This window comes from Bubalus kerabau, chromosome 17, assembly GCF_029407905.1.
Source record: "Bubalus kerabau isolate K-KA32 ecotype Philippines breed swamp buffalo chromosome 17, PCC_UOA_SB_1v2, whole genome shotgun sequence".
NCBI classification, from domain to species: Eukaryota; Metazoa; Chordata; class Mammalia; order Artiodactyla; family Bovidae; genus Bubalus; species Bubalus kerabau.
Genome location: NC_073640.1, coordinates 64,050,881 through 64,077,449, shown reverse-complemented (window position 1 = coordinate 64,077,449; position 26,569 = coordinate 64,050,881). Strand labels below are relative to the sequence as shown.

Below are 26,569 nucleotides of genomic sequence, written 5' to 3'. Positions count from 1 at the left end.
CCTAATTTGGAATCAGTCCGTTGTCACATGTCCAGTTCTCACTGTTGCTTCTTGACATGCATACAGATTTCTCAGCAGACAGGTAAGGCAGTCTGGTGTTCCCATCTCTATAAGAATTTTCCACAGTTTCTTGTGATCCACACAATCAAAGGCTGTGGGGTAGTCAATAAAGCAGATGTATTTGTTTTTCCAGAACTCTCTTGCTTTTTATATGATCCAAGGGATGTTGGCAATTTGATCTCTGATTCCTCTGCCATTTCTAAATCCAGCTTGAACATCTGGAAGCTCTCCGTTCACGTGCTGTTAAAGCCTCACTTGGAGAATTTTGAGCCTTTGCTATTGTTTGAAATGAGGGAAATTGTGTAGTAGTTTGAGCGTTCTTTGGCATTGCCTTTCTTTGTGATTGGAATGAAAACTGCCTTTTTCCCGTCCTGAGGCCACTGCTGAGTCTCCAAAATTTGCTGGCTTATCGAGTGCAGAACTTTAGCATTATCATCTTTTAGGACTTGAAATAGCTCAGCTGGAGTTCCATCAGCTTTGTTGGTGTTCATGCCTTCTAAGGCTGACTTGACTTTGGATGCCGGGATGTCTGTTACTAGGTGAGTAATACCACCATCGTGGTTATCTCGGTCATTAAGACTTTTTTGTATACTTATTCCATGTATTCTTGCCTACTTCTCTTAATATCTTCTTCTTCTTTTAGGTCCATCCCGTATCTGTCCTTTATCGTTCTCATCTTTGCATGAAATATTCCCAGTACCTCTAATTTTCTTAAAGAGATCTCTAGTCTTTACCATCCTATTGATTTCCTTCCCATTTAGGTCTCCACAGAGCAATGAGTAGAGTTCCCTCTTTCAATCATAGTTTTAAAGTCTCTCTTCTTATTTAATTTCTGAAAACTAGTACTATATTAAGTTTGTCTTATTTGTATTCAGCTTCCTCGGACACTGTCTTATGTGTCCTCAGTTTCTGACTAGTTCTCTGTCACTATCATTTATGATTTTTAGATCAAAAGACCGAATAGAACATTCTCAGAAACGTGTGGCAAGAAGTGCATTAAAGAATTACTAGGCACCTAGGATTTCTGAAAGTGCTTGGTGTCTCCACTTAAGATGACTAAAAGCAAGATGGAATCATTAGATTACCTATCACCTCTTAAATCAGTGGTCCTTGGAGGTTTTTATCTTGTTTCTTCCCCTATAACCTATTTCTTTGCCATCTCATTTTGTCCAGCGTTCTGTTTGTGGTCTCTGTTTTGATGGGTGCAGAAACTTAGTTAATCTTCCTTTTGGTATCTGCACCTTGGTGAGTGAGGTTGGTCCAGAGGTTTGTACCCTTTTCCTCTCTTGATCTGTGCTTTGATTGCTGTTAACTGTGACCAGAACCTGCTGGGGATATTCAGGGCTGTTTCCCCCTTGTCCTGTGGTTGTTACTGCCCTGCCTCTGGTGGTGCCTGCTCCCTGCATGGTGGAATAGAGCTCCCAGATAGGAGTCTTCGCTGTGATTCTGATCTGTGGTGCAAGGCAGATGGTTTTGGTGCACACCCACTGGGAGAGAAGTCACTGAGTATTGCTCCTCTAGGAATATTCACCTCAGGGTGTGCTCTGGTGTCCCCTCTCATGCGTTCTGCAGGCTCTCATGATATGTAGTGTTGGCACTGCTCTTAGACCACCTTAACCATGGGCATGATGGCACATGGCCCTGGTGTCTCTCAGATGTTGCTTTTGCAAGGTCACCAGCATAGATTCAGTGAAGTCAGGTCCTGGGATTGCATTGAGTGTGCAGCTGGACCCGCTGTGGTGCTACGCTGCAGCTCTGGCTCTGTCCTGGCCCAGCCCCCTTGTGTAGGAGCCCACAAAGTCTACAGCTGTTAAAGCTATACCTGCCATGACTGGAGAGCCCTGGTTGTTGATTCAGATGCTCTGTAGGGGCTGAGGTTACAAGGCCGGTCATCAGTGTAAGACCATGGCTTGTGTTGCTCCAAGGAGAGGTTTCAGCTTTTCTTCTTTATCCCTGGGTTTCACGTGTGCTTTCAGCTCCATCTGTGCGTGTGGCCAACTCACAGGTGTCTTCTCCTGAGGCTGCCCCAGAGCACAGGATTCTGCTGGTTGTGGAGGCGTTGGATGGGGGAGGCCGTGGCTGGGGGCTCAAAAGTCCTACGTGGGTGGAGTTCTTCATAGTCCTTGACGAGCAGAGGGCAACACAAGGAACATGGGATGCAATGGGCTTCTTGTTTGGGCGTCACTCACCAATGGCACTCTGCTCTATGGTGGTTCAGGCTTCACCACAAGGATCTTGTTTGCAGAGCTCCTCCCTCATGCCCATCCCTTCAGGATGTTTCCTCATAGCCAGCAGTAGTCCTCTGCCTCGGTCCGCTTTACAAAGCCCACATTTCAGCACCCAGCCTTTGTCTGCATTGGCGGACATGCCTCTAAGGCTGGGTGGGCAGGGCTGGGGTCAGCACCCTGTGTGCAGGTCTCACTCTGTCCTGCTGCCACACGCTGGTTGCCATGTTTTCTTCCCACAGAGAATGAGGCTCTCCTTCTCTCCAAACTGAGCTCCCCCAGTGAGACTCTCTAAATCTTTAAAGATATTCACTGAGAATAGCAGGGAAAATTACTTGTTATTTGGTATCTTTCAGCTATGTCTCCACAAGACACCCAGGATTTGATGCCAAGGAATGCAGCGTTAGAAGATGTATTCCCAAAAGCAAACCTAGGAATATATCAAATATTTCACCTCATAAACTTAAATTTAATGAAAGACTGGAAATATACAAGGGTATATGAAAGACAGAGAGGATGTTTATATGGACATAAAGAAATGGAGGCAGTTACACATAATGCTAACAATACTGCCAAAAGCAATGAGCAACGTGAGTCAAACTGGGAAAAACACCAACTTCAGTCTTCAACATCTAACGAGAAGTGTAAGTGTTTAAGAAAAGATTTCCATCCTTTTTTGAAACGTACATATTCTCTAAAAGGACACGTGGAAAATCTGGAAGGTAATTTAGTCTCTATTGCAAATACTCATTCAGACAATTGTGAACGTAGGCTTCGACTAAACATACATTCAAGGATGTCTGAACACCTACAATTTAACAATGAGTGGGAAAATTCACTATCTAATCAATTTGAGAGGTCCAAGAGAAGAGAGTCATTTTTCTTCCCCCAACGGATATTTTCTCTCCATTCCAAGATGTATAATGTTGATAATAATGGAGGAGACATAATCCAGCCATCATTGTTCAATAAATATTGTGATATGGTTAATACACAACAACCTTCTTTATGTAATAAAATGAGTCAGACCTTAAGTAACAGCTCCAGCTCCAATAATTACAAGAGTATTTATGGTGGACTGAGAAGGTATTCAGGCAATGAAAATGGGTATAGGGTTGAAGGAGACTCAAACCTTATGAAACATCAGGGTTCTGAATCATCAAACAAGGATTCTAAAAGTAATGAATGTGCAAATACCTTTGATCAAATGTCAGGTTTTTCTCTAGATAAGAGTACTTGTACTGAAGAGAGAACTTGTACTGAATATGGGAAGGTTTCTAATCGGTCTTCAGAATTTATTCAACAGCAGACTGTTCAGAATCCACAGAAAGAAAACAAGTGTAAGATATGTGGGAAAATATTTAGTAACTCATGCCATCTACGTAGACATAAGAAAATTCATACAGGAAGGAAACCTTTCAAATGTACAGAATGTACCAAAGCATTTAACCATAGCTCACTTCTTACTAAACATCAGAGAATTCACGCTGGAGAGAAACCTTATAAATGTACAGAATGTGGCAAAGCCTTTAACCACAACTCAAACCTCATTCAACATTGGCGAATTCATATGGGAGAGAAGCCTTACAAATGTACAGAATGTAGCAAAGCCTTTATCTGTTCCTCACATCTAATCTATCATCAGCAAATTCATACTGGAGAGAGACCTTATAAATGTACAGAATGTAGCAAAGCCTTTATCTGTTACTCACAGCTAAGCTATCATCAGCGAATTCATACTGGAGAGAAGCCTTATAAATGTAAAGAATGTGACAAAGCCTTTATTCAGTGCTCACATCTTACTCAACACCAACGAATTCATACTGGAGAGAGACCTTATAAATGTACAGAATGTGACAAAGCCTTTAGTCATAGTAGTAATCTCACTAAACATCTGAGAACACACACTTGAGAGAAACCCTAGTAATGGAACAAGTGATGGAAGAGTTTGTTCCAAACATGCATCAGAAAACACAAAAGTTCATATAAGAAACCAATGTAAAATATTTTCCCACATATCTTACACTTGTTTTCTTTCTGTGGATTCTGAACAGTCTGCTGTTGAATAAATTCTGAAGACTGATTAGAAACCTTCCCAATGTATATTCCCAAAAGCAAACCTAGGAATATATCAAATATTTCACCTCATAAACTTAAATTTAATGAAAGAATGGGAATATACAAGGGTATATGAAAGACAGAGGAGCAACGTGACAAATATATAGAAAGGTATTTAATCAAAAGTTAAATCGAAGTAAATATGCGTGCTGCTGCTGCTAAGTCACTTCAGTCGTGTTTGACTCTGTGCGACCCCATAGACGGCGGCCCACCAGGCTCCCCCGTCCCTGGGATTCTCCAGGCAGGAACACTGGAGTGGGTTACCATTTCCTTCTCCAATGCATGAAAGTGAAAAGTGAAGTCGCTCAGTCGTGTTCGACCCCCAGCAACCCCATGGACTGCAGCCTTCCAGGCTCCTCCATCCATGGGATTTTCCAGGCAAGAGCACTCCATAGTTAAAACAGATCGAAAATGGATATTTTAGCATGAATCGTGAGATGAAGGTTGACGGTTAGAACATTACAGTTCTTAGCAATGTATATATGCTTGTTAATAATGATGTGATGTGAGGTTATTTGGACTGAATGTAATTCACCACTCAAATAATCCACGTTATGCTTTCTTTCTAGTGTGTTTGCAAACATAGGTTTTTGATGATTTATTAAAGATTAGCCTATTTATATTGTGTTGCAACCATTTCTATCTAATCTCCATTAGAAGATTGAGGATGCCATAATGTAAAATGGACAATGAACATTTAAATAGAGGTGTTTGTCATTGACGTGAAATATCTGGAGGTTGCCATGAAGTAAGTGATCATTTAGTCTTTCCGTGTATTAAAGTAAGACAGAAGTTCGTTACAATAGTAATATCCTTCATTTGTAAGAAGAACACAATGACAGTTCACTGCAATATTGATGTATCTTTATAATATCAACACAAGTCATGATTATTACTTGACAGTGTTGAAATAAGGACAGTAATAAGCTAGAAACGTAAGAAACCCTTCCTGGAAAAGGCATGGAATTGGTGTATATCATGCTTGCTAAGTGCTTCCTAGTCTTTGTTTGGTAAGCCATGGAAATCAGAAATCTCACATAATTCTATCAACAAATGAATATCTTTCTCCGTACTTTTGATCTGTATTTAATCATGGATCATACCGCGGATTGTAAAAGGTTTTATTTCAACTATGTGTGAAATTTAATACATGGTTATTCATAAAAGTGAATGGCTTTTATTGTTTTGGTTGGTTGTAATAAATGAAATGTTAACCCACCACCAACAGCAACCTCGCCCACCTTATTTAAGGTTGTAGTGAAGAGACCGCAATTAACTGTTCGGTAACACACAAAGATGGCATATGGGGAAATTAGTTTACTCACTGGATTTAAACTTCTCATAACTTCATGTACATTCCATCATTTCTAGGTTGTATCTCCTCTCTCATTTTGTAACTGCTTAGACACTGGGATGATTCTAGTAAGAAAGATGATACAGAGTATTGTTGACAGTTTCCCTAAACTGCTCCATGATGTTGCTGCCTCAGCATCTGTCTGGGGATCAGGCAGCCTGCAGGTCCTTAAGCTCACACCAGCCAGTCTTGTGAGCACATGCAATAGATGAACCCCTTCCTTGAGACCAGCAGTCTTGCTGGACCTCAGGGTCTATCCACAGACCCCCGTTCAATCACACTGAGAGAGTCAATTTCTTGGCAGGTTCATAAGTCCAGGGGTCCCCAAGGAGAGAGGAGTCTGGAATTCTCAAGGAGGAAGAAAGGACAAACGTGGTTTTTTCCTGCTTGAGGACACTCTCTGGAAAAAAACTTTCTGGCTAATCTTGTTGTCTTAAAATGTAAATTATGGGAGTGGGTCTAGTGAGGTCTTTACAACCTCCAGATAGTCTTTTGATTAACTGGAATAACTAACTAAAAGTATGTAACCCCTTCTGAAGTCTATGTCAGAAGCTTTCTCTATCTCTTTTATACTTTAATAAAACTTTATTACACAAAAGCTCTGAGCGATCAAGCCTCATCTCTGGCCCCAGATTGAATTCTTTTTCTCAGGAGGCCAAGAATCCAGGGGTCTTTTTGGTTGAACAACAAGCTTTCAACACCCCCACAGTGCTCACCAGAGTCCTTGACTTGGTTTGAATGAATTAACCCACACTCAGCCTAGAGAGCCTGAGGCAAAGACTCAGGGCAAAGTGTAAAAGCTGAACTGCAAGTACTCCTGTTTTCTCTGCCTGATTCTAGCTTTAACCTCTCTCAGAAATTCCTGCCCTAAATCGTCCCCTACAGAGAAGTCTTAGGTGTGGTGAGTGTGAGGCTTTGAGCTCAGGACTCGGGAACGTTGGTTTCGGGGAAGAAACATCAGAAAAAAATGGGATTTGCTGATGACTCCTTTCATGGCCCGACTGTAGACCTGCAGATTCATAAGTTCTTGGAGTGGGCACCTGACCACCAGGAATTTGTATTCATTGAGATGGTTCAGAAAGAATCTTTAGCCAAGTGGTTTCCTTCTGGATTCCCATCAGGATTACGTGACCCGTTTCAGAAATGACCTCACTGATGCCCTCCCAACAGAGTTCTGTGTGGTCCTGTGGGAGCATCACTGTGGTGTCTAGGAAGTGTTCCAGGTGATTCTAAGCAGAGGCCCTGGTTAAGGACGTGGCTCCTGGCCCATCTGGTCCATCTTAGAGCTGAGCCCCAGAGTCTTTCTGAGGAGAGGCAGCAGGGTTGGTCTAGCTGGATTTGGACTGCGGAAGTCAGTCAGCTCACATCATCTGTGTGAGCAGAGTGTTAGGAGTTCTCTATGGGGAGAGAACAATCAAGAAATGAGTTCACAGGCTGGTCTCCAGGTAGGAATTGATTGTTCCTGAATCTCTCCTGAGACAGAGGACAGGAGAGGTCGGTCTTCTCAGCTTTTCAAAATCCTTCTGTTTGTAGGAGCGGTGGTTGCAGGTTAGAAAGTTGTGTTGATGCCCTCCAAGGTATTTTCTCAAAACTCGTAAGTGCGTTTGCAGCGTAATATCCCCAGAGAAGACAGAGCAGGAGAAGAAGAGGAGGAAATGGCAGCTTCTCAGGTAAATATCCTGTCCTGGGTCTCAGGCTGTGTCTGCTTTTCCTCCTAAAATGCCCGAATGAGAATATGCAAGCCTTTAGCTCTCTGCTTCTAATTTTTCTTCCCGGGCATTTATTATCATCTTATTTTTCCTATTTCTTCTTATGATAGTGCAGACCAGCCCTTTAGACTACTTCCTTCTGTCCCAGAGCCTTTTCTCTGTTGTCTGCAGCCTCGGTTTCTATGGAGCATGATGAATTCTCAGCGTCGATCAGAGACTTTCAACTGTTGAAAATATTCTTTTTTGTGAGAGATCAGCATTTGCAGTCACTCCTATCCTCACTCCCACTGGGATGTGGTTTGGTGTTGGGATTTTAGGGACGTTGGGAAATGCAGTGATGACTTAGCACCTGCATGCCATTTAGATATTTAGAACAGAGTTTGAAAGTGCCATTATACATAGAATCAACTCTCTTCTGTCCATGGGATTTTTCCGGGCAAGAATTCTGCAGTGGGTTGCCATTTCCTCCTCCCCTGGATTCTCTCCACCCCGAGACTGAAGCCGCATCTCCAGCACTGGAAGGCAGATTCTTTACCACTGAGCCAGCTGGGAAGCCCAGTGACTCAATTCAGTGGTCCAGAATTTTCACAAAATTTTCCATGGGCACTGTACAGGGACGTGATGTGAGAGCACTCTAGGAAGCTGGCCTGCTTGGATGATGACAGCTTCCTTCCAGAATCCCTTATCTACCTACTGGGTTTTGGTTCCATCATTTCTAGAATGTTTCTGAAAATTTCTGATTCCCACAATAGTTTGAAATCTCTCCTTTCTAAGGGAAATGGGTATGTATGAATTTGGAAAGAAAGGCTTCAGGATAATTCATTATGCTTGTAACCTTTTTCTTCCTTGATGTACTCTGCCTCCTTCTGTGAGAGTCAATTCCTAGGCAGGTTGATAAGAAGTCCAGGGTCCCAAGGAGGAAGGGGGAGGGAGGTGGTCTGGGACTCTCAAGGAGGAGATAGGGGTCTGCAATTCTCAAGGAGGAGGAAAAGACAAATACCTTCTTTCCCTTTACATTCCTTGGTCTTAGACACATAAAATGACTTTTTTAAGTCTTTATGTGTCTTAGACACAGCACTTTTTCTTTAAGCCGAGAGCTGATGATTATACAACAAAAAACTCGGTTTAAACTTTGTACTAGGGATTATATAACAAAATGTATCCTGCTTGAGATCTTAGAATTTATATTATGGGAGAGGGTCTGGTTCAGTTCAGTTCAGTTGCTCAGTCTTGTCTGACTATTTGCGACCCCATGGACCGCAGCACACCAAGCCTCCCTGACCATCACCAACTCACGGAGTTTACTCAAACCCATTGAGTCGGTGATGCCATCCAACCATCTCATCCTCTGTAGTCCCCTTCTCCTCCCACCTTCAATCTTTTCCAGCCTCAGGGTCTTTTGAAATAAGTCAGCTCTTCGCATGAGCTTGCCAAAGTATTGGAGTCTTAGTTTCAGCATCAGTACTTCCAATGACTATTCAGAACTGATTTCCTTTAGGATTGTGGGAGTGGGTCTGGTAAAAATTTTAAAACCTTGAGACATTCTTTTGATTTATTGTAATTACTGATTTAAAAAGTATATAGCTCCCTTGCTTAGACTAGCAAGGGGGGCACTCTCCACCCCCTTCTGATGTCTATGTCAGAAACTTCTCTGTCTCTTTTTCACTTTAATAAAGTTCTGCTACACAAATGCTCTTCAGTGATCAACCCTGGTGCCTGGTCCCTGGTCCCAGAGTTAAATCTTCTTGTTTGGAGATCATGAATCTGACACCCTTCACTGGAACCTATCACTGCATTCTAGGTTAGTGGTAATTGTATAAGCTCTGTAGTATTAAATAGGCTCACCTTTTCTTTTTTAATTTTTTCTTTTTTTTTAGTTTTATTATTATTATTATTTTACTTTACAAGATTGTATTGGTTTTGCCATACATCAACATGCATCCGCCAGGGTGTACACGTGTTCCCCATCCTCAACCCCCCTCCCACCTCACTCCCCATACCATCCCTCAGGGTCATGCCAGAGGCACACCTTTTCTTAATTTCACAGTTACACACTTACTTTACCTTTGTCGTACTTGACCAGTATCTCAGGATCTGATGTTATGTATTTGTCAGTGTTATATAGGTGATTTGAAAAAACTATTTGGGGAAATCATTTTCCAGGCTGTATTAACATTGTCTCTTGCGTTCTTGTCTCAACTGAACATATATTGGATTGGACACTGATGAGTCTCTGACAACACAAATATTCCTTTCTCTGATGAACAGGTCTCGTGGGCTCTAAGCTGGACCTGATTACCTTTCTGGAGCAATTGAATGATCCCAGGAGTATAAGGAGAATGGAGTCAACAGCAGTATTCCCAGGTATGTATGAATGGATGGAGATGATGACTCAGATCAGAGGTCCAAGGAGTAGTGAGGAAGTCATCCTTTGTCAGGTGGTTTTGGAAGATCATCTTTGGTGGAAATGATTTTGGAAAACCTGGGTTTGTGTCCACTGCTGTCATAGAAATGTATCAGTGTGAACTAAAAGTCTCCTCTTGTCTTGTGAGAAACTGCATTCATTGGTTGCCCTTCCATTTCTTGGGGGTCCAAGAAAACTGTACCCATTTTGAGTAACTGTATGACAGTCCTTTTAAAGTTTCTTTGTACCTCCAGGCAAAAATGTGTGAGTGAAGTGGTAGACAAACTGCTAAATTTCTAGGAATACTGGGACAGGTTTTTGTTTTCTGATTTATAACTTCCTATTCACTGGGATCTAGAAGGACCTCCTAAATAAATTTCAAACTTAAAAACTTTTTTCACTACAGAAAGCAAAACGTCCCGAAAATGAAAGACTGCACATCTCAGGTTTCTCTTTTCCTTATATGATCTCCTATTAAATATCTTAAATATATTTGCCCCAATTCTAAAATGCAAAAATGTTTACTATATTCAATTACCTCATAGAATTTTAAAATGAACTGGCATAAATGCTTAGCACATTTCACACCATATTATTAATACTTGATTCAAGTTATAAACATTTCTAGATTATATAAAGAAATTAGTTTAAAAAGTTCTAACTGGAATATAGCTGTTTTACAATTTTGTACTACTGTATAGAAAAGAGAATCAATTATATCTATCAGTCAGTTCAGTTCCGTCACTCAGTCGTGTCCAATTCTTTGGGACCCCATGGATTACAGCATGCCAGGCTTCCGTGTCCATCACCAACTCCCAGGCCCTGCTCAAACTCACGTTCATTGAGTCAGTGATGCCATCCAACCATCTCATCCTCTGTCGTCCCCTTCTCCTCCTGCCCTCAGTCTTACCCAGCATCAGGATGTTTTCCAACGCATCAGTTCTTCACATCAGATGGTCCAAGTATTGGCGCTTCAGCCTTAGCATCAGTCCTTCCAATGAATATCCAGGATTGATTTCCTTTAGAATAGAGTGGTGTGATCTCCTTGCAGTCTAAGAGACTCTCAAGAGTCTTCTCCAACACCACAGTTCAAAAGCATCAATTCTTCGATGCTCAGGCTTCTTTATGGTTCAAGTCTCACATCCATACATGACTACTGGAAAAACCATATCTTTGAGTACACAGACATTTGTCTGCAAAGGAATGTCTCTATTTTTTGGTATGCTGTCTATATTGCTCATAGCTTTCCTTCCAAGGAGCAAGCGTTTTCTACTTTCATGGTTGAAGTCAACATCTGCAGTGATTTTGCAGCCCAAGAAAAGAAAGTCTGTCACTGTTTTGATTGTTTTCCCATCTATTTGCCATGAAGTGATGGGACCATATGCCATGATCTTAGTTTTCTAAATGCTGAGTTTGAAGCCAACTTTTTCACTTCTCTCTTTCAGTTTCATCAAGACACTCTTCAGTTCCTCTTTTGTTGGGGGCCAGCGTGAGGCACTCCACCCATGGCAAAGGTCATGAGGAAGGAGGCTCAACATACACAAAGGCGGGATCGAGCCTCAGGAGTCCCCCTGGAAATCCTCGAGCATCTACCCCCATAACCAGAGCCTGCCTACTTGACTACTTTGTGCTCTCACCTACACCTCTGACTTTACGGGGGGGGTGGGTGGGGGGGGGCTGTCCCCCACCACCTCTTTTGGAGAAGGAGTTAACTTAGAGCTCCAGTTAATAAAAACTCCTGGGTGTGACAAGAGTGTTTCAACCTACAAACTCCTCTGAAGGTTCTCTAGCCTGCCTGACAGGCTTGTCCAGCCACATGTGATTGCTCACAGCCTCCCAACAGTGAGAGGCATGAGATGCTTTAAACCTTCTAAAAACAGGTTCTTTAGAGAAGTTAGAAAAGCATTAGTATAAGTATAGTGGGCTGATTAGAAATTGTATTGGTGAAGGGTTTTTCATTTGTTGAGCAAATGCTTACTGCTAAGTCTCCACATCCCCTGCCCTTATACACATTAATGAATATATAGAAGAAATAAGTATTAACCTTTGATATTAATCACGTTAGACCTTAGGCTAAGTAAATTCTTTCCTTAATTAAAACCCACTACACCCTCACCCTATAGGAATGTAATGTTATTTGGGTGGCATCTGTTTTAAGAATAATCACCCCTGGAGAAATAAGTGTTGACTGACCGCTGTCACAAGGAGAGGGTCTTAAATTGTCAGCAGGCCCCCTGGCCAGAAGATGATGTAACACCCCTAATACCTCTGTATACATTTGTATGAAGCACCTGACTTTAATAAAAGTCAGGACTGCTGTCCCCACGTGACTTTTGCATAACATCTCAGTGTATAAAAACAGACTCTGGAAAATAAAGAATTGGGATCAGTTCCTTGAAATACTGGTCTCCCCATGTCTCTCTCTCTCTCTCTCAAACTCTGGCTGAGTCTCCATCTGGAGCACGAAACCCGCCATGCTTACTAGTTATGCCTGGGCTTCTAAGATCCGACTGGGGAGGCCTCAGTGCCTCCTCTCCTTCAGGAGAACAGAAGGACGCCTGCGGCCTACGTAAGTGGTGCAAACTTCTTGTCTTGAAGTTTTATTGGTCTCCTGCGTAAACCAAGCTACTCAGACTCTTCTCCACTGAATTTTCCTATTGAGCTATCTTCATTCTATTACTCTTTATATCTCTAAATAATATCTAATTGAAGCTATTGTATCCTGATCCTCACGACATCGGCCCCGCTTCGAATACTCTGGATCAGCCGGGGCTGGACCCCGGCACTCTTTGCTTTCTGCAATTAGGGTCGTGTCATCTGTATATCTGAGGTTATTGATATTTCTCCCTGCAGTCTTGATTCCAGTTTGTGCTTCTTCAAGCGCGACATTTCACATGATGCAAAGTGAAAGTGAAAGTCAATCATATCAGATCAGATCAGCCTCTCAGTCGTGTCTGACTCTTTGCGACCCCATGAATCACAGCACGCCAGGCCTCCCTGTCCATCACCAACTCCCAGAGTTCACTCAGACTCACGTCCATCGAGTCAGTGATGCCATCCAGCCATCTCATCCTCGGTCGTCCCCTTCTCCTCCTGCCCCCAATCCCTCCCAGCAGCAAAGTCTTTTCCAATGAGTCAACCCTTCCCATGAGGTGGCCAAAGTACTGGAGTTTCAGCTTTAGCAGCATTCCTTCCAAAGGAATCCCAGGGCTGATCTCCTTCAGAATGGACTGGTTGGACCTCCTTGCAGTCCAAGGGACTCTCAAGAGTCTTCTCCAACACCACAGTTCAAAAGCATCAATTCTTCGGCGCTCAGCCTTCTTCACAGTCCAACTCGCACATCCATACATGACCACAGGAAAAACCATGGCCTTGACTAGACGAACCTTTGTTGGCAAAGTAATGTCTCTGTTTTGAATATGCTATCTAGGTTGGTCATAAATTTTCTTCCAAGGAGTAAGCGTCTTTTAATTTCATGGCTGCAGTCACCATCTGCAGTGATTTTGGAGCCAGAAAAATAAAGTCTGACACTGTTTCCACTGTTTTCCCATCTATTTCCCATGAAGTGCTGGGACCGGATGCCATGATCTTCGTTGTCTGAATGTTGAGCTTTAAGCCAACTTTTCACTCTCCACTTTCACTTTCATCAGAGGCTTTTGAGTTCTTCTTCACTTTCTGCCATAAGGGTGGTGTCATCTGCATATCTGAGGTTATTGATATTTCTCCCAGCAATCTTGATTCCAGCTTGTGTTTCTTCCAGTCCAGAGTTTCTCATGATGTACTCTGCATATAAGTTAAATAAGCAGGGTGACAATATACAGCCTTGATGATCTCCTTTTCCTATTTGGAACCAGTCTGTTGTTCCATGTCCAGTTCTAACTGTTGCTTCCTGACCTGCATACATTTCTCAAGAGGCAGATCAGGTGGTCTGGCATTCCCATCTCTTTCAGAATTTTCCACAGTCTATTGTGATCCACACAGTTAAAGGCTTTGGCATAGTCAAGAAAGCAGAAATAGATGTTTTTTCTGGAACTCTCTTGCATTTTCTGTGATCCAGTGGATGTTGGCAATTTGATCTCTGGTTCCTCTGCCTTTTCTAAAACTAGCTTGAACATCAAGACGGTCCACATATTGCTGAAGCCTGGCTTGGAGAATTTTGAGCGTTACTTTACTAGCGTGTGAGATGAGTGCAATTGTGCGGTAGTTTGAGCATTCTTTGGCATTGCCTTTCTTTGGGATTGGAATGAAAACTGTCCTTTTCCAGTCCTGTGGCCACGGCTGAGTTTTCCAAAATTGCTGGCATATTGAGTGCAGCACTTTCACAGCATCATCTTTCAGGATTTGGAATAGCTGAACTGGAATTTCATCACCTGCAAACTCACTCAGTTCTGACCAACTCTTTGTGACCCTATGGACTATACAATCCATGGACTTCTTCAGGCCAGAATACTGGAGTGGGGAGCCATTCCCTTCTCTAGGGGATCTTCCCAACCCAGGCACCGAGCTGAGAGCTCCTGCATGATGTACTCTGCATATAAGTTAAATAAGCAGGGTGACAATAGGCAGTCTTGACATATTCCTTTCCCAATTTGCAACTAGTCCATTGTTCCATCTCCGGTACTGTTTCTTCTTGACTTGCATACAGATTTCTCAGGAGGCAGGTAAGGTGGCCTGGTATTCCCATCTTGTTAAGAATTTTCCACTTTATTTTGATCCACACCATCAAAGGCTGTGGCGTAGTCAATAAGGCATAAGTAGATGTTTTTCTAGAACTCTCTTGCTTTTTCTATGATTCAACGGATGTTGGCAGTTTAATCTCTGGTTCCTCTGCCTTTTGTAAATCCAGCTTGAACATCTGGAAATTCTCGGTTCATATACTGTTGATGCCATGCTTGGAGAATTTTGAACCTTACTTTTGTAGTATGTGAAATGAGTGCAATTGTGCACTAGTTTCATCATTCTTTGGCATTGTCTTTCTTTGGGAATGGAATGAAAACTGACCTTTTCCAGTCCTTGGCCACTACTGAGGTCTCCAAATTAGCTGGCATACTGTCTGCAGCACTTGAGCAACATCATCTTTTAGGACTTGAAACAGCTCAACTGGAATTCTATCACCTCCACTAGCTTTATTCATAGTGATCCTTCCCATGGCCCACTTGACTTCAGACTCCAGGATGTCTGTCTCTAGCTGAGTCATCACACGATCCTGGTTATATTGGTCATTATGATCTTTTTTGTATATCTCTCCTTGTATTCTTGTCGCTTTTTCTTAATTATTCTCCACTTCTGTTAGGTCCATACCATTTCTGTCCTTTATTGTGCCCATCTTTGTATGAAAAGTTCCCTTGGTATATCAATTTCCGTGAAGAGATCTCCAGTCTTCCCCATTCTATTGATTTCTGTACCACTTTGGTCTCCACAGAGCTATGAGTACACTTGCCTGTGTTTCAACCATATTTTTAAAAGGCTCTCTTCTTATTTAATTTCTTAAGAACTAGCACTTTATTTAGTTTATCTTATTTGTAATCCACTTCCTTGGACACTGTCTTATGTGTCCTCAGTTTCTGATTCGTTTTCTGTCACTATCATTTATTATTTTTAGACTGAAACATCTAATAGAACATTCTCAGAAACATGTTTAAAAAGAAGTGGATTAAAGAATTATCAGAAGCCTAGGATTTGTGAAAACGTCTGGTGTCTCCACTTAAGATGACTAAAAGCAAGAAGTAATTTTTAGATTGCTTATCTTCTCTTCATTTAGTGGTTCTTGTAGGGTTTGATGTTGCTTTGCTCTCTATATCGTATTTCTTTGCCATCTCATTTTGTCCAGTTTTCTGTCTGTGATCTCTGTTTTGACGGCTACAGGAACCCAGTTAGTCTTCCATTTGGTGTCTGCAACTTGTTGGGTGAGGTTGGTGCAGGGGTTTGTGCCTTTATCCCCTCGACCTGGGCTTTAATTGGATTACTATGGCCAGAGCTTGCCCTGGATATTGAGGGGAACTTCCCCATTGCTCTGTGGTTTTCACTGCCCTCTTTGTGGTGATACCTCTCCCTGGTTGGTGGAATAGAGCCCCAGATCTGTTTCTGAGCTGTGTTTCTGATCTGTGGTGCGAGGCTGGTGGGATTGGGGCACACCCACTGGGAGAGAAGCCACTGAATATTTCTCCTCGCAAAATATTCTCCACGGGGTGTGCTCTGTGTGTCACCTTTCATGCTCTAGCAAGGTCTTGTGTGATCCTATTACTGGCATTGCTCTTGGCCCCACCCTAAGCATGGGTCACCCTGTTTATTTAACTCATATGTAGAGTACATCATGAGAAATGCTGGACTGCATGAAGCACAAGCTGGAATCAAGATTGCTGGTAGAAATACCAATAATCTCAGGAATGCAGATGACACAACCCTTAGGGCAGAGAGCGAAGAAGAGTTAAAGAGCCTTTTGATGAAACTGAAAGAGGAGAGTGAAAAAGTTCGCTTAAAACTCAACATTCAGAAAACTAAGATCATGGCATCTGGTCTCAACACTTCATGGGAAATGGATGGGAAACAATGGAAACAGTGACAGACTTTATTTTCTCGGGTTCCAAAATCACTGCAGCCATATAATTTAAAGACGTTTATTCCTTGGAAGAAAAGTTATGACGAACTTAGATAGCATATTAAAAATCACAGATATTATTTTGCCAACAAATGTCCGTGTAGTCAAGGGTATGGTTTTTCCAGGAGTCATGTACGGATGGCACAGTTGGGCTATAAAGAAAGCTGAGCACTGAAGAATTGATGCTTTGTAACTGTGGTGGTGAAGACTCTGAGTCCCTTGGAGAGCAAGGAGATCCAACCAGTCCATCGTAAAGGAAATCAGTCCTGAATATTCATTGAAAGGACTGTTGCTGAAGGTGAAACTCGAATACTTTGGCCACCTGATGCGAATAAGTGACATTAGAAAAGACCCTGATACTGGGAAAGGTTGAAGACAGGAGCAGAAGGGGACAATAGAGGATGAGATGGTTGGGTGGCATCACTGACTCAATGGGGTCCCAAAGAGTCGGACACGACTGAGCGACTGAACTGAATTGAATCACTCAGATGAACCGTTGGGAGGAAACTGTAACCAGAGACCTGCTTACAACAGGGCAGTTGGCTTTTCTCTTAGGAAGTGAGTCCAGAAAGAAAGAGGGAGACCGGAACCCACATTGTTGTTTATAACATAACCACAGAAGTTACTCCTGCCAGAGTCTGTTGATACACAGATTGCTTCTGTTAATTGTTGTTGCGGCTGCTGCTGAAGTGATTACGTTCTACTTTTCGTCACTGAGGAGACACCCATCTTCACACACTCACACAAAGGGCTTTTGAATTTTCCCCGTTTTTCAACTTGCTGAAAACACCTCGGCTTCCCATAGAGACACCTCTCAAAATTTTTCTCTTTTGCCTTAATTGTCTGAAACACTAGTTAGAACAGGCAAGAAGCAGCTCTGCTCCAGAAGGAATCCAAGCGATTTAAAGGCATCAAAAGGCAGAGAAAGGAAGCACAACTGGACAGAAGGACCAACAGACCCAAAATTGACAGGAGTGGGGTTGAGGGGAGGCAAGGCTCCACCCCCACTGGCCCCTCCCCTACGTACCTGCGCTTGTGGCCTCGTCCTACCTTCTACCTTACGACGCCTCTCGTTGGCCGCGGCGTAGCGCACTCACCTGCCTCCGTACCGGATCATCCTCCCGCGCGTGCGCAGTATCCTGCAGACCCGGAATTGCTTTTAAATGAGTGACAGAGTGTCCTGGTGAGTTTTGTTTGTTTAAAACCCGATTCCTAGTCCCACAGCCTTTTGTCTTTCACACCTGGGTTTCCGGGGTCTCTGTGAACGTTCAAACTACCGTCTCCATTTTCCCGTCCCCAGTGTATGTCCTCGTATCGCCGTGAGAAGTTCTGAAGTCCTTCATCTTAGCTGCCGGCTCCCTGGGGTCCACATCCGCTTCCTGTTACTATCGTTCTAGAGTCCACGTCCTTCTCTGGGAGTTCTGCCTTCTAACTTGTGGAGACCGCTGCTTAAAGTCCTGCATTGCCCAACCCCTAAGTCCCTGATCCACGAAGAAGTGAAGGAGGCTGTATCTGTATGGAGTTTGGTCAGAGTCTCGCCTACGGTTTGAAGGGGAGGGTCAGCCTAGAACGTGTGGTTTTCACAGGAAGGGCCGCAAGTTCTGAAGAAAAGAATAAAACTAAAAACACCACGTTTGAGTCTGTGTTCCAGAATCCCTGCTGTGTCAGTGGCCGTAGAGGATTGTATTTTGTACCTCTTGTGATCCTCCCTCTGTGTGGGGCTGTGTTATAGGGAGCTCAGTGTGGTTTTCTAGGTATTGAACAGTCTATTTTCAACATTCGGGGGTCACTTCCCAAGACTGATCTTACGTGAGAAGGAAGCCCAGAGGAAGAGGAAAGCAAGGAGTCAGAAATGACTCATTCCGAGGTAAGAGGCATAGTCCTTTTGTTTGTTTATTCTGTCTCTTTCCTGAAATGCTGTTTCTTTGGACTTGATAAGCTTCTTAACTTCTGAACGGGTTTGTTTACACTTACCCGTAATCATGATCCCAAGGAACCCATTGTCCTCCTGACACATCAGAATGACAGAAAACACAGTATTGCCAGCCAAAGAAGCTCAGTTCAGTGCAGTTCAGTCGCTCAGTCGTGTCCGACTCTTTGCAACCCCATGAATCGCAGCACGCCAGGCCTCCCTGTCCATCACCAACTCCCGGAGTTCACTCAGACTCACGTCCATCGAGTCAGTGATGCCATGCAGCCATCTCATCCTCGGTCGTCCCCTTCTTCTCCTGCCCCCAATCCCTCCCAGCATCAGAGAATTTTCCATTGAGTCAACTCTTCGCGTGAGGTGGCCAAAGTACTGCAGTTTCGGCTTTAGCGTCATTCCTTCCAAAGAAATCCCAGGGCTGATCTCCTTCAGAAAAGACTGGTTGGAACTGCTTGCTGTCCAAGGGACTCTCAAGAGTCTTCTCCAATATCACAGTTCAAAAGCATCAATTCTTCAGCGCTCAGCCTTCTTCACAGTCCAACTTTCACATCCATACATGACCACAGGAAAAACAATAGGCTTGACTAGAGGGACCTTTGTTGGCAAAGTAATGTCTCTGCTTTTCAATATGCTATCTAAGTTGGTCATAACTTTCCTTCCAAGGAGTAAGCGTCTTTTAATTTCATGGCTGCAGTCACCATCTGCAGTAATTTTGGAGCCCAAAAAATAAAGTCTGACACTGTTTCCACTGTTAACCCATCTATTTCCTATGAAGTGATGGGACCAGATGCCATGATCTTCGTTTTCTGAATGTTGAGCTTTAAGCCAACTTTTTCACTCTCCACTTTCACGTTCATCAAGAGGCTTTTGAGTTCCTCTTCACTTTCTGCCATAAGGGTGGTGTCATCTGCATATCTGAGGTTATTGATATTTCTCCCGGCAATCTTGATTCCAGCTTGTGCTTATTCCAGTCCAGTGTTTCTCATGATGTACTGTGCATATAAGTTAAATAACCAGGGTGACAATATACAGCCTTGACATACTCCTTTTCCTATTTGGAACCACTCTGTTGTTCTATATCCAGTTCCAAGTATTGCTTCCTGACCTACATACAGATTTCTCAAGAGGCAGGTCAGGTGGTTTGGTAGTCCCATCTCTTTCAGAATTTTCCAGTCTATTGTGATCCACACAGTCAAAGGCTTTGGCATAGTCAATAAAGCAGAAATAGATGTTTTTCTGGAACTCTCTTGCTTTTTCCATGATCCAGCGGATGTTGGCAATTTGGTCTCTGGTTCCTCTGCCTTTTCTAAAACCATCTTAAACATCAGGAAGTTGACAGTTCACGTATTGCTGAAGCCTGGCTTGGAGAATTTTGAGCATTACTTTACTAGAATGTGAGTTGAGTACAATTGTGCAGTACTTTGAGCATTCTTTGGCATTGCCTGGGATTGGAATGAAAACTGAGCTTTTCCAGTCCAGTGGCCACTGCTAAGTTTTCCAAATGTGCTGGCATATTGAGTACAGCACTTTCACAGCATCATCTTTCAGGATTTGAAAGAACTCATCTGTAATTCCATCACCTCCACTAGATTTGTTCGTAGTGATGCTTTCTTTTTTTTTTTTTATTTCCTTAATGATGCTTTCTAAGGCCCACTTGACTTCACATTCCAGGATGTCTGGCTCCAGGTCAGTGATCGCACCATCGTGATTATCTGGGTCGTGAAGATCTTTTTTGTACAGTTCTTCTGTGTATTCTTGCCACCTCTTCTTAATATCTTCCGCTTCTGTTAGGTCCATACCATTTCCGTCCTTTATCGAGCCCATCTTTGCATGAAATGTTCCCTTGGTATCGCTAATTTTCTTGAAGAGATCTCTAGTCTTTGCCATTCTGTTGTTTTCCTCTATTTCTTTGCATTGATCGCTGAGGAAGGCTTTCTTATCTCTTCTTGCTATTCTTTGGAACTCTGCATTCAGATGCTTATATCTTTCCTTTTCTCCTTTGCTTTTCGCTTCTCTTTTTTTCACAGCTATTTGTAAGGCCTCCCCAGATAGCCGTTTTGCTTTTTTGTATTTCTTTTCCATGGGGATGGTCTTGATCCCTGTCTCCTGTACAATGTCCCGAACTTCATTCCATAGTTCATCAGGCACTCTATCAGATCTAGGCCCTTAAATCTATTTCTCACTTCCACTGTATAATTATAAAGGATTTGATTTGGGTCATACCTGAATGGTGTAATGGTTTCCCCTACTTTGTTCAAGTTAAGTCTGAATTTGTTAATAAGGAGTTCATGATCTGAGGCATAATCAGCTCCTGGTCTTGTTTTTGTTGACTGTATAGAGCTTCTCCATCTTTGGCTGCAAAGAATATAATCAATCTGATTTCGGTGTTGCCCATCTGGTGATGTCCATGTGTAAAGTCTTCTCTTGTGTTGTTGGAAGATGGTGTTTGTTATGACCAGTGCATTTTCTTGGCAAAACTCTATTAGTCTTCGCCGTGCTTCATTCCGTATTCCAAGGCCAAATTTGCCTGTTACTCAGATCTTATCTGACAGATTGTTATAATAACCCCTTTTGATATTTGTCCACAAAGCTTCCTAAATGATTTGACTTCTAGTTGACTTTCAAATGCTTCAGAGGGCCCCTGAGACATCCCAGGGAGCTATTAAACTACCTGGGTTCATTGGACATGTAAAGTTACATGGGAAGTCCTGTTGAGTGGGTGTAAATATTCTCAGATTATAGTGTATGGTGGATTTTACCAATATAGATATCCTAAATTATGTGGAGTTCATATAGATCTGATACGCCCTAATAAAATCAGGTCAACTATAATTCTACTTATCCTGTTAAAGTGTTACAAGTCACAGCAGTGACCAGGCTACACGGTCAATTGCAGTTTAATCAGATTTAAACATGCCTTCTATGGTTTCACTCTGATGCCTTTGGAAAAATACTGCTACTTCATGATTTATGGAAAAGATTTTTCTAAGGTTAACTGATAAACAGCTTTTGTTTGCTATCTGGTAAGCTGGTAGCAGACTGGAATTTAGTCTAATCTCTATGTTAATACAACAAAGTTTTCTTAGAATGCAGCTTTCAAGAAGAGATTATGAATTTCTTTGCCTTTAAGTGATTTACTTTCATTTTTAAAATCTTTTGTTACTTTGGTAAAGTAAATAAGCGTTACTTAAGGTTATGGTACATGTAGACAAAGCTTATTCATCTTCTCCAAAAGTAACCCCTCATGGTTAGACTTTTGCCATCCTGATGCCTTAAAACATGGCCGTGGTCTGCTCCTGAATCACGGAATAAATATGCTACTGTGGCCCTGATTATTTTATAATTGCTCTTTCAGATGAGAATAGTTTCTCTAATGGCTTGTGGATCATAACTCATCCTCCTTTCTTCACATTAGAAATTGGGTAAATAGGAAAACTGTGTAAAAAAATATATTTTATAATACCAGCCAAGCCACCAAATCACGACCAGGTCTCTGAACTTGCCGTTTTCATCTTGGATCACATTAGGAAGACTTCCCACGGCCTATTGGCATCTGTACTTTGTATTTCAGGGACGGCTAATGTTTCAGGATGTGGCCATAGACTTCACTCAAGAGGAGTGGGAATGCCTGGACCCCAGTCAGCGGAAATTGTACAGGGACGTGATGGTAGAGAACTACAGGAACCTGGCCTCCTTGGGTGAGGATAACTGCCTTCCAGAATCCCTTATCTACCCACTGTGTTTTTGTTCTGTCATTTCTAGAATGTCTTCTGAAATTTTCTGCTTCCCACAGTATTTTCAGATCTGTGCTGTCTAGGGGATAATAGGTTATTTCTGAGTTTAGAAAGAAAGGCTTCATGATGAATCGTTGTGCTGGTGATGTTTTTCTTCCTTGATGTACTCTGCATCCTTCATTCTAGCTTAGTGGTAATTGTGTAAGTTCTGTGGTATTAAATAGTTGCATCCTCTCTTAATCTCACATTGACACTACTTACTTTTGCCTTAGTACTACTTGACCAGAATCTCAGGACCTGATTGTTAGGTGTGTGTTAGTATTGTATAGCAGCTTTGAATAAAGTATTTCAGGAAATCGTTTTCTAGAAGAAAATGCATTTTCGTCTCACCTGAATACATATTGGATTCAATACTGATGAATCTAACAACACAAATATTCCTTTCTCTGATCACCAGGGCTTCTCTCTAAGGTGGACCTGGTCACCTTTCTGGAGCTATTGAAGGATCCCAGGAATATGAGGAGAATGGAGGCAACAGCCATTTACCCAGGTAGGTATGAATGGCTGGAGATGATGACTCAGATGAGAGGTCCAAGGAGCAGCAAGGAACTCATCCTTCATCACGTGATGTTGGGAGATTTGCTTCAATGGAAATGGTTTTTGAAAACCTGGGTTTGTTCTGCTACTGTGATAGCAATGTATCACCTGCCCCATTCTCTCTTTCTGAAATCTTCATGAATTTATCTCCAGTGATTACTTTTCTCCATCACAGTGTGACCTAAAAGTCTCCTCTTGGCTTCTGACAAACTGCATTCATTCATTGCTCTTCGATTTCTTGGGGGCCCTAGGAAAACTCTGCCCATTTCTGAGTAACTGTATGACAGTCCTTTTAAAGTTTCCTTCTATCTCTAGACAGAAATGTGTGAGTGGAGTGGTAGACAAACTACCAAATTTCCAGGAATACTAGGGACGGGTTTTTGTTCTCTGATTTATAATTTCCTATCTACTGGGAGCGACACAGAGGACCTTCTAAGTAAATTTCAAATTCAAGTAATTTTTCACTGCAGAAAGCAAAACCTGGTGAAAATGAAACAATGCACATCTCAGGTTGACTTGAAAGTTTCTCTTTACCTTATATGATCTCATACTAAATATCTTTAGTGTATTTGCCCCAATTCTAATGTGCTAAAATACTTTATTGTGTTTTATTACCTCATAGAATTTTAAAATAAATGGACATAAAATCTTAGCACATTTTCCACTACATTATTAATGGTTGATTCAAACTATGACAATTTTTAGATTCTATAAAGAAATCTTTATTAAAAGTTCTAATTGGAATATAGCTGTTTTCCAATTTTGTACTCCTATACAGCAAAGAGCATCAATTATACATATCAGTCAGTTCAGTTCTGAGTCTGCGATCCATGGTCTGCAGCAGGCCAGGCTTCCCTGCCCATCACTAACTCCCAGAGCCTTCTCAAACTCATGTCCATCGAGTCAGTGATGCGATGCAACCATCTCACCCTCTGTCGTCCACTTCTCCTCTCATCTTCAATCTTTCCCAGCATCAGGGTCTTTCTCAGTGGGTCAGTTCTTCATATCAGGTGGCCAGAGTATCAGAACTTCGGCTTCACTATGTCCTTCCAATGAATATTGAGGACTGATTTCCTTTAGAATGGAGTGGTGTGATCTTCTTGCAGTCCAAGGGACTCTCAAGAGTCTTCTCCAATACCACAGTTCAAAGGCATCAATTCTTCAGCAGTCAGCTTTCTTCATGGTCCAACTCTCACATCCGTAAATGACTACTGGAAAAACCATAGCTTTGACTGGATGGACCTTTGTCAGCAAAGTAGTGTTTCTGGTTTTTAATTTGCTGCCTAGGTTGGTCATAGCTTTTCTTCCAAGGAGCGAGCATCTTTTACTTTCATGGCGGTAGTCACCATCTGCAGTGATGTTGGAACCCCCCAAAAATAAAGTTTCTCACTGTTTCCACTGTTTCTCCCACTATTTGCCATGAAACGATCTGACCGGTGCCATGATCTTTGTTTTTTGAAGATTGAGTTTGAAGCCAGCTTTTTCAGGCTCTTCTTTCAGTTTCATTAATAGACTCCTCAGTTCCTTTTGGCTTTCTGCTCTAAGGGTGGTGTCATCTGTATATCTGAGATTATGGATATTTCTCCCTGAAATCATGATTCCAATTTGTGCTTCATCCATCCCAGTATGTCCCAATATGTACCGTGCATATACATTAAATGAGCAGGCTGACAATGTACAGCCTTGACGTACTCCTTTCCCAATTTGGAATCAGTCTGTTGTCACATGTCCAGTTCTCACTGTTGCTTGTTGACATGCATAGAGATTTCTCAGGAGGCAGGTAAGGTAGTCTGGTGTTCCCATCTCTTTAAGAATTTTCCACAGTTTCTTGTTGTCCACACAATCAAAGGCTGTGATATAGTCAATAAAGCAGATGTCGTCGTTTCTCCAGAAATCTCTCGCTTTTTATATGATCCCAGGCATGTTGGCAATTTGATCTCTGGTTCCTCTGCCGTTTCTAAGTCCAGCTTGAACATCTGGAAGCTGTCGGTTTACGTACTGTTAAAGCCTGGCTTGGAGAATTTGGAGCCTTTGCTATTGTTGGAAATGAGGGAAATTGTGTAGTAGTTTGAGCGTTCTTTGGCATTGCTTTTCTTTGTGATTGGAATGAAAACTGACCTTTTTCCGTCCTGAGGCCACTGCTGAGTTTTCCAAATTTGCTGGCTTATCGAGTGCAGAACTTTAGCATTATCATCTTTTAGGACTTGAAATAGGTCAGCTGGAGTTCCATCACCTGCACTAGGTTTGTTGGTCCTCATGCCTTCTAAGGCCGACTTTACTTTGGATGCCAGGATGTCTGTTACTAGGTGAGTGACCACACCATCGTGGTTATCTCGGTCATTAAGATCTTTTTTGTATAGTTCTTCCATATATTCTTGCCAACTTCTCTTAATATCTTCTTCTTTTAGGTCCATCCTGTTTCTGTCCTTTATCGAGCCCATGTTTGCATGAAATATTCTTAAAAGAGATCTCTAGTCTTTACCGTCCTATTGATTCCTTCCCATTTAGGTCTCCACAGAGCAATGAGTAGAGTTCCCTCTTTCAATCATAGTTTTAAAGTCTCTCTTATTTAATTTCTTAAAACTAGGACTTTATTAAGTTTATCTTATTTGTATTCAGCTTCCTTGGACACTGTCTTATGTGTCCTCAGTTTCTGACTAGTTCTCTGTCACTATCATTTATGCTTCTTAGATTGAAACAGCTAATAGAACATTCTCAGAAACATGTGTGGCAAGAAGTGGATTTAAGAATTACTAGGCACCTAGGATTTGTGAAAGTGTTTAGTGTCTCCACTTAAGATGACTAAAAGCAAGAAGTAATCATTAGATTGCCTATCACCTCTTAATTCAGTGGTCTTTGGAGGGTTTTATCTTGTTTCTTCCCCTATATCGTATTTCTTTGCCATCTCATGTTGTCCTGCGTTCTGTATGTGGTCTTTGTTTTGAAGCATGCAGCCACCTAGTTAATCTTCCTTCTGATAGCTGCACCTTGGTGGGTGAGGTTGGTCCAGAGGTTTGTGCCCTTGTCCTCTCTTGATCTGTGCTCTGATTGCTGTTAACTGTGACCAGAGCCTGCCCTGGATATTCAGGGCTGTTTCCCCCTTGTTCTGTGGTTGTTGGTGCCCTCTGGTGGTGTCTGCTCCCTGCATGGTGGAATAGAGCTCCCAGATCTGAGTCTTTGCTGTGATTCTGATCTGTGGTGCCAGGCAGGTGGGATTGGGGCACACCCACTGGGAGAGAAGTCACTGAATATTACTCCTCTAGGAATGGTCCCCTCAGGGTGTGCTCTGGTGTCCTCTCTCATGCGTTCTGCAAGCTCTCATGTTATGAGGTGCTAGCACTGCTCTTGGCCCCACCTTAACCATGGGCATGATGGCACACGGCCCTGGTGTCTCTCAGCTGTTGTTTTCACAAGGTCACCAGCATGCATTCAGTGAAGTCAGGTTCTGGGATTGCATTCAGCATGGAGCTGGACCCGCTGTAGTGCTATGGAGAAGCTCAGGCTCTGTCCTGGCCCAGCCCCCTTGGATAGGAGCCCACAAAGTCTACAGCTACTAAAGCTATACCTGCCGTGAATGAGAGAGCCCTTGGTTGTTGGTTCAGATGCTCTGTAGGGGCTGAGGTTACAAAGCTGGTCATGGGTATAATACCGTGGCTTGTGTTGCTGCAAGGAGAGTTTTCAGCTTTTCTTCTTTATTGCTGGCATTCACCTGTGCTTTCTGCTCCATCTGTGCATGTGGCCAACTCACAGGTGTCTTCTCCTGAGGCTGCCCCAGAGCTCAGGATTCTGCTGATTGGGGAGGAGGTCGATGGGGGAGGCCATGGCTGGGGGCTCAAATGATCC

General features: G+C 42.5%; 1 protein-coding gene and 1 long non-coding RNA gene across 2 annotated transcripts; both read left to right on the top strand.

Moving 5' to 3' along the window:
- Positions 1–2,410: 2,410 nt before the first annotated feature.
- Positions 2,411–5,628, top strand: LOC129631048 (zinc finger protein 519-like). The gene has a single exon (XM_055551812.1). The coding sequence runs from the start codon at positions 2,644–2,646 to the stop codon at positions 4,195–4,197; it is 1,554 nt and encodes a 517-aa protein (XP_055407787.1). The 5' UTR covers positions 2,411–2,643; the 3' UTR covers positions 4,198–5,628.
- A 1,662-nt stretch (positions 5,629–7,290) lies between these two features.
- LOC129631062 (uncharacterized) lies at positions 7,291–12,270 on the top strand. Its single transcript, XR_008703874.1, has 3 exons — positions 7,291–7,427; positions 9,735–9,830; positions 11,316–12,270. It is a non-coding gene; the product is annotated as an uncharacterized LOC129631062 (long non-coding RNA).
- Positions 12,271–26,569: the final 14,299 nt, after the last annotated feature.